The sequence below is a fragment of the Halyomorpha halys genome, unplaced genomic scaffold (assembly GCF_000696795.3).
Source record: "Halyomorpha halys isolate HHAL.00 unplaced genomic scaffold, Hhal_1.1 Scaffold933.1, whole genome shotgun sequence".
Lineage (NCBI taxonomy): Eukaryota > Metazoa > Arthropoda > Insecta > Hemiptera > Pentatomidae > Halyomorpha > Halyomorpha halys.
The window spans coordinates 119,485-128,357 of NW_027113808.1; the positions used below are offsets into that span (position 1 = coordinate 119,485).

Below are 8,873 nucleotides of genomic sequence, written 5' to 3' on the forward strand. Positions count from 1 at the left end.
TGTATATAAAGTAAATAAGTATTTACCAAGATTTTCAAATATTTACAGTCAAAGTAAAAATTGAAAATTTGCCCGGTTTCATCAAAAGCGCACGAATGCTGAGGCCGGCTTCTTCCTCAATGTTAATGTCTTAGTTACAAGATTTAAATAACAGAAGTCTTACAAGCTTAGATTGATAATCTGGTGGCTAGAGGTCAAATTGTAGTAATAGTAGAAGAATAATATTAAACATATTTGTTTTTATTTATTTTTTTCAAATACTTAGCTTTTTAGAACTTAATTTCTAATAATCTTATAATGAGCAATTTTTTTTTATTTTAATAAATAAAAAAGTATATAGTCATTAATAGAAGCTTTTAAGGTTGGCCAAAATTTTAATTAATGTTCTAAGACCTCATGCGAATATTATTATGTTTATACGTTCAGTTTATTAGTAATCTTAGTCATTTTATTTTTCTTAATACTATCTGCAACATTATGGATGTTTCACAATCTGTAGAATATAATACAAATCATACCAAGAGATCTAATACAAAAAAAACTATAGACTGATTACTTTATTACCATCTTTGAATCTTATTTTTTATTACTATTGAATGGCTACTTAAATCAAAGATACCAGAGAAATTACTACCGTTCAGCGTAGAAACTCATTGTCAGAAATTATCGGACCATAAAATTATTTCAGATTTAGGAAAAGAGAGAAGGAAAATTCAAATCAATTATTCTTATTGGGTATGAATTTTTTAATATGTTAGCCATATTAAAAAAAGCAAAGACCATTCCATAGAATAGTCTTTGCTTTTTTTAATATGTTAGCCATTTACTGTACTAGCTACCAAATAAATATATAAAATAAATAAGTATTTACCAAGATTTTCCAATATTTAAAATTCACCAAGTTTTATCAAGAGCGACTAAAAGAGCACGCGAATGCTGAGGCCGTATTTTACCTCAATGTTAGTGCTTTAGTTACAAGATTTAAATGAGAAGCCACCCGACCTTGACAGGAAATGTGGTAGTTAGAAGCCAAATAATGATCATTTTTGTGGTTTCGATGTTGTATTTTTTTTGGGACATTGGTTGGTGTTATGTATTCATATTCCAGAGTGGATAGGTTTTTGCCGCCATTTTGATTTTAAAAAATAAACCTATAATTTATATTTTATATTTATTAAATCCAATTTTATCAAGAAAATATTAGTGATAGTTACATAACGAGTACTGTTCATTTCTACGCTGAATTTCTTTAATTACTCCAATCCTCTACTTAACAGTACCTATCTATTATTCGGGTCTTTTAATGTTTTTAGCTGTTTTTATTTACTATTATTTCTAACTACCTATTCTTTCCCTATTTAGTTTTTGAAATGACACAAGAGATTCAAAATAAACTTTCTAGGTATAAAATAAAATATAAAACAAAGCAGTCAGTTTCAAACGTGAAAAGCCCATTATCATGAAGATAGATATTGGGAGTTGTATATTTAGGAACAACTCCTGCCACGTAGCCAATATCCTGAGATAACTTGGCCCATGTAAGCTCACATACTAGCATGCTTACATTGGAAGTTGTTGTGCTAATATATACAAGCTATGTTACCCTATCTACCGTTGCCAAAGCCTGAACAACTTTGATTGTGAAATCTCCGACTAACTTTAATAGTCTAGTTACTATTGTTACGATCGTTTCGTCCCATCAACATCTATCTATTTACGAAAAAAAAATTATATTTAAATAAAATAGTCCGAAATATATAAACACCGATGAATATAAAATGATTAGGCAGAATTAAAAAATACCTTAACTGCATAATTTTTCAAATTCATTAACTTAAACTGCTTCGTATTTACAATCAATGTCACGTTACAGGCAACGCAATTTCATTAACAAATAAGTTATATTAATTCAATAATTCCTTAGTAAAATTCGCTTGGTAAAATTCTTAAAATGGGGCATAAATAAAATATTATGAACCAGGAAAAAGATGTTTATTTTACTGATGAGGCTATATGGAAAATGACCATGAACTATAAACAACAAAACAGTCTCAGTTTTAAGAAATTTTCATCCCGCTATGATTGTTAGAGAAATTCTAATTATTTTATACATATTAGATTTACCTTATGTTAAATATTTTCTTTGTTATTTAAATTTTTTGAAACATATAATATATTGATTATTCATAATATAATGAGTTAAGAAAAAACTAGATCGATAAGTCGTAAATGCATAGATTTATTGCAAATATGAAGATAATTTTTTTTTTTTTTAGGACTACAATGATTATGAAAAAGGATGAGAATGGAGAATGAAGTATAATGCTTAACTTTTACCTTTTCAAAGGAGTACAGTTGATGCTATATATATTTATGATTAAATATATATTTAATCACTGACTCACAATTTATACTGTCTTGCTCCAGAGATACAGTCTTATATAAATCATTTTTTTCAGCGACTTATAACGTAAGCCAACCAAGTTACAACCTTCATTGGACCCCTCACCTAACCTTATAATGCCAAAAGGCAATCCAAGGTATCCTGAACACCCAGCCATACATATAGCATACCTCCTATATGTATGTACCAAATATTCATTAACATCATTACAGGAGGGTATGAAAAAAAAAAAAAAAAAGACATAACGTATCAATTATATTTTTAATTTTGGTAAAAAATAGACTGAAAAAGAAAAAAAAAACATTTTATTTGAAATAAAATGAAATACAGATCGCCAAGAAATAAAATAAAAAACCGGGTAGGCCGGCAGTAGCTCAGTGGTTGACACATTCTTACTAAATTATGTCTTTTGGCAGTTCCGATTCGAATCCGGACTGGGGCGTTGACTTTTTTCATCGAGTGGCGGTCCCACAATATGAAAACGTTGACCACCACCCATGGTTAGCCAGTATAGGACTTCCTTGGGAGTCTTGGCCTAAAAAAAAAAAAAAAAAAAAAAAAAATCCGACCGTATAATTAATGATTAACTTACTTACATTATTGTAATAATGCTAAACCTAGTTTGGTTAGCTTTTGTCTTTTTTTCTCCTCGAAAATAATACACTTTTGCACTTTCCTGAGAGAGCGCTTCAAACCCCCCTTTCTACGCTCTAGTTTTGGAGTTTTCCGGGATAAATATTATGTATAATATGGAGAATATATGTAAATGTATAAACGTTGTTTTCCTTATAACATTTTCCCAGTTCAGTTCATCATTTTATTCTTTGAAAGCTTTAAAATAAAACGAGCTTGTCAGTGTCTCAAATTTTTTTCCATGATTATATTCTTTATTATTTTTTTTTAAAAAAGAAAGCTTCATTTGGACATGAAGAATACATGTTACAGTGTACTATCAATGGCTATTCGGAAGCTAATGTAATTTCCTAGGAAATGAAAGAAAGAACGTTGAGAATGGACCATTATTATTTTAGATGAAGCCTGTTAATTTTTTTCCTGTTTTCTTAACCCGTCATTGGTCGCTGCGTGAAAATTTCTCTCACGTTTCCAGGTCTAGAACCTGCTAGAGAGAGACTGTGGTTCCCATCTTCCTGGTATCTGTAGTTCACAGTCTCTTCCTACCTCGCCCTCATACCTCACCCCCTCCACCACTCTAGCAGCACTCTTGGTAAGTGTCCAGCCCTCTTTCCAAGACATTATACCCTTCTCGTGAGATATAATCTCACATGCGACTAAGGCTGCAATAAAAATATAGTGCGCCAAGTGTATTTAGTCCATAAAAATGTTTTTTCCTCGAGGTAAACAACTAGCAGAACTAGGGAAACGTAGGCTTAAAGAGGCAGGAACTTCATTAGATACTTATTATTTACTATAATTGTATTTCGATACTACAAGTGTGTGTTAGCGGGGTCTTTATAACAAAAATTTGTCTTTTCATGTTTTCACATCATCGCTGCGCCGCATGAATACTATTTTTTGTAAATTTCTGAGTTATATTCAGGCATTATAAATAAAAAAGAATTACCATCTGTGTAAAATACCGATATTTCCCAGTCATACGGTTCACTTGACCCATTTGTGCACAAGAGATTTCTTTAGACTGAACATTTTTTCTAAGATTAGTATTATGTTCTTATAGTATGATACATCTGTATTTTGATTCTTTTTGTGCACTTTGTCTGTTTCAAAATATTATATTATTTTTATTACTATTTTATAATTATGATTGGTTTTGAAATTTTTTAAAACTAGTTCGCTCTAGTATCAATATAAATTTTTGTCATACTTTTTTTGCTATGCTTAAATAAATCTAATCTAGATGATAATTTTGTATTTTAAAAAATACGTTCAAGAACTCTAAATAATATATGTGAGAAAAAGTATTAGGCACCAGCCGAAAAAGCCATCCGTGTTAAAATCGACCAAGCGACCGATGACAGGTTAAAAAATAATAGATATTTACGCTGTGGCGAATGTCATGATAAAGGGAGTGAGATTAGTTTTAGGGAGTTTTAGATTTGTTTCATAACCTCTAAAACGTGGATCTGGAGTTTTCCAGAATATAAATATGTAAAATAAATCTGTACGGCTATAACCTATGTCAGTGTCAGGTGTGCAGTACTTTTACCAGACCAACGTTTGTGTAAGAAGGTGATTTGGTGAGAATCACGCTCCAACACCATATTTTTCCCCAATAAAGTTACCCACTTTATGAGGTTGAGTGGTCTGCGGAGGGTTCCCGAACCCATGACTTCTCATTGACTCATGGCTGCAGTAACAGTATAAATAATTATCTATCACAGCCGAATTCAAAGCCGTGTCCATGGAGTTAGTAGCACAGTGCCTTATCACTAAGCCATTTTGCTGAGTATACACATACATATTGTCGTTTTTTTCATTTCTTTTAGGGTTATACATACGTACCTCCACAATTCCTCCCTACTCCTCTCTTCCTCCTTCAATAGTCAGATTTTTTAGCTTCTTACTTAGCTCGTAGGTTTTAGGCCTCATGTTCCTGTTCACATTTTACTACTACATTTTTTTTTAGTGAGAAGAAAATATGAACTCAGTGACGAAGCCCTGCAGCTCAAAATTTTCTATTTTTTGTTTGAGAGGATTACGAACTTTTCAATTTATGTCTGATGATAATTAAAAATGATGAAACGTTAATGATAAGGTTTGTTTCACTTTAGATTTCGAAACTACAATAACATCCTAATGGAATTTTTCTTTACTTTTCTTGAATTTACCTTTAATTCTTCCTTCTCATTCAAAGAAAATAATAAAAGGGAGGAAATGATTCATCCATTGAATTAAAAGCATGAGTTTATTGGAAGATGATTACAAGAATACGATTATAAAGATGAATTAAATAGGCACTTAAGGTATGCAGAAACAATAAATTATTCTATATTTAATAAAATATAAATGTAATTTATATTTTTTTTTATTATAGCTGTTATTTCATCAACAGCTCCCGTTAACAACGTATTACAATCACTAAATCTTTGGTATTAGAGCTCAACTTATTCAATTTAGATAATCCTTATAAAATCATAACTTGTTAACTTAAAACGAAAGGAACAAGCAATGCTGGAGATTAACAATTAAAGCTTCATATCCGCCATAACAATACTTATAAAATATATCAAATATTTTAAAGACTGAACTACATAAAAAATATATATAGATAATTCAAAAAAAGTCATACTATAAATAACATAAACAACTTAGCATTAATTAATTAAATTCTATAAATATATATGAAAAGCATAATTTAACAATAATAAATCATTTCTCATGCAATTTAAGTATTTCTACATTGTAAAAATGTATTGAGTATTAAAAAATAAATTTGTTGACCTATATGTTCCAGCATTACTGTTTTACACAATTATTGCACAACTTAAGAATCTAAAATATCTGTTACATTGGCATAGGTAAATTATTATAATACCTAAAAAAATTTCAAAAAGAACTACAAAGTTGTATATATGATTATTTTATAAAATATCAAAAATATTCTACATGATATATTTTAATCAAACTAATAGCATAAATAATGTATTCAGTACAAGCAATATTCATTATAATATCAAAAAATACATTTCATTTTATCTCAGTCCGTTTTTTTTCAAAATTTTAATCATACTTCATCCCGACCTTATGACAATTCAAAACTTTACGTATTCGGTTGAACAATGGTTAGGAACATGAAACACCAATGAAATAAAATAGGATTTTTTATCATCATTACAAATATTACTAGACGCTAAGTTATATCTATAGAAATTCTGAAAAAAAAAGTCTACGCCAACTAAAACTATTACAAAATAACTACCTTAAATATTAATAAGCTTATGTTTAATAATGTATGCTTAAGTGTTTTACTTAAATATATGATCAAATATTTTTAACTATTAATAATTCTAAACTTGGACCCATGTAACACATTTTTTTCGTTGTTCTATATTGAGAAAAAAAATTACAAATAAAAATAAAATAATGGAAAATGAAAACAGCTTTATGGGTGCAAAGTGTTGATGTTTGTGAACGGGAGCTGGGTGGGAGTTGAGAATTTAGTATTCATCTCCTTCATCGCCTTCTCCTTCAGTCGAGTCTACGGCAACTTCTTCGTAGTCCTTTTCCAAAGCTGCCAAGTCTTCGCGAGCCTCTGAGAACTCACCTTCTTCCATACCTTCACCGACGTACCTGTTAAAGAGATATGTCGATCAGCGTTACGTTTCACTTAAATGAGGGAAATATATTTTATATACGTACCAGTGGACGAAAGCCCTCTTGGCATACATGAGATCGAACTTATGGTCCAGTCTGGCCCATGCTTCGGCAATGGCTGTGGTGTTGGACAGCATGCAGACGGCTCTCTGTACTTTGGCCAGGTCGCCACCCGGCACCACGGTCGGAGGTTGGTAATTTATACCGACCTGGAAACATAAAATCAAAATTCAGTTCATTTAATAAATAAAAATGAATAAAATAATTTATCTTTTCATAATTTATAATAATCTTTTCACTTTCATGGTGATTATTGCAGCTTATATCCAATAAAAGGTACTTGTTATTTTACTGCTAATTTAAACTAACTCTTCTCATTATGTTTTCATTAATTTATAAGAACTAAATTTATAAATAAATAATACGCATGTTTCTGTATTGTATTAACCTCGAGATTTCTAATGTTATATATATTTTTTTTAATGCGAATTACTCTTATAATAATATTACAATTTGAAACAGTTATGCAGCTAATGTATTTCAATATCGAATTAATTTGTTTATTATATCTTTATTTTTCAGGAAGAAATGACCCTTTTTACTATTATGTAGATGATTGAAGACAAATCTTTAAAACAATAACCTTCAGGACACAGTACACTGAAATACGAAAAATTAAGGTGGACATAAAAATACATGTTAATTTTAAGGTAACATGTAGAAAAAAATTAAAACTAAAAGCTTGTTATATAATATTTTCACTGCTTTCTTCAGACTGGTTCCTATTGTTTAAATAAAATCAAATGTATCTAAATTAAAGTCTCAAAACATTCTTTATTTACTTAAAATTCTAAAGTTTCGGCCAATTCGGCCATCCTCAAAGACAATCCTACATACTAATGTATACTTACATAAAATATTAAAAAAACGTTTTGTAGGTCATTCTGCCTTGGTCATCAGTTTCAGTCAAACTGCTCTATTCAGTCTCTCTTTGATTAATATTAAAACTTTTAATTATAACCAATTTAACATTACTTCACTTTGCATCATACAAATCTATTGTTATCAACATTTATTTACAACTAAAGATTATTATGATAGCAATGTGTAATAGTGTTAAATTCATTATAATTAAAATTTTATTAATAATGAAGGAGTGACGAAATAGGGTAATTTTGACTGAAACTGGTGAACTGGGCAGAATAGACTGCAAAAAGTTCTTAAAATATTTATTAAATAAATCAAAACTTGTATCCTTTTTTGTCTCAACACTTTTTATTTTCACCAGTATGTTAAGTTATATTATTGGTGATAATGTTGTTGTTATAAGTGTTAAAAATGAATATATAATATAAGCTGTTAATTATTTAGATTTCCTTGAGGATGGCTAAAATAGCCGAAACGTTGGACTGGTGAAAAATAAAAAATGTTGATACAAAAAAGGATACAAGTTTTGATTTATTTATTGATTTATAAATAATTACCTTGTCTCAAGAAATTGAAATAATATAATTAAAGTTCTTAAAATATTTTATGAGAGTGTAAATTGGTATTTAAGATTGTCCTTGAGGATGGCCGCATTGGCCGAAACGTTGGACTTTTAAGGAAATAAAGAATGTTTTGAGACTTTAATTTAGTTACATTTGATTTTATTTAAACAAAAATAATTAATATTAATAGAAAAATAACTGAAATCTGAGCAAGGATCTCAAGAGCCCTGCTCTACTCTTCATATGTGAAGGATAGAGTAGGCTCAGGGATCCTCAGGTCAAGATTGTAAATATTACATATAATAGTTTAAATGTTACTAATTATTATTTTTTTATTTTATATTAGTAAAAAATTTTACTTATTCTATTTTATTCTTCATTTCTTTTTTTTTATGATGTACAGAGTTTGATTAACTGTAAATGAAAAAAATTGCAGTATATGAAAAAAGAAAAAAAAAATATGATAAAAAGTGGTAATTAAACGTAAAAAAGAAACCTGGCCAAAATCATTGCCTCTACAATGCTCAAGATGAAATTATTAGGAGCAGTTCTTCTAATTCCGTAGTCGTATGATAAAGCAGGGTTTGAAATTAATTATATTCTTAATGGATAAAAAATGTTTATCTAAAAAAAATATAATTTTAAATATTCAAAATCAAATCTTTTATAACAATCTAAAAAAATTA

General features: G+C 29.1%; 1 protein-coding gene across 1 annotated transcript in view; it reads right to left on the minus strand.

Moving 5' to 3' along the window:
• Positions 1-5,269: 5,269 nt before the first annotated feature.
• Positions 5,270-8,873, minus strand: part of LOC106687236 (tubulin alpha-1A chain) — a 205,733-nt gene continuing 202,129 nt past the window's right edge. The window contains exons 8-9 of the mRNA XM_014430997.3: positions 6,743-6,906; positions 5,270-6,673 (exon numbers count right to left, since the gene is read on the minus strand). Coding sequence (XP_014286483.1) covers positions 6,541-6,673; positions 6,743-6,906 — 297 coding nt within the window. The 3' untranslated portion in view covers positions 5,270-6,540. The remainder of the gene's footprint in view (positions 6,674-6,742; positions 6,907-8,873) is intronic.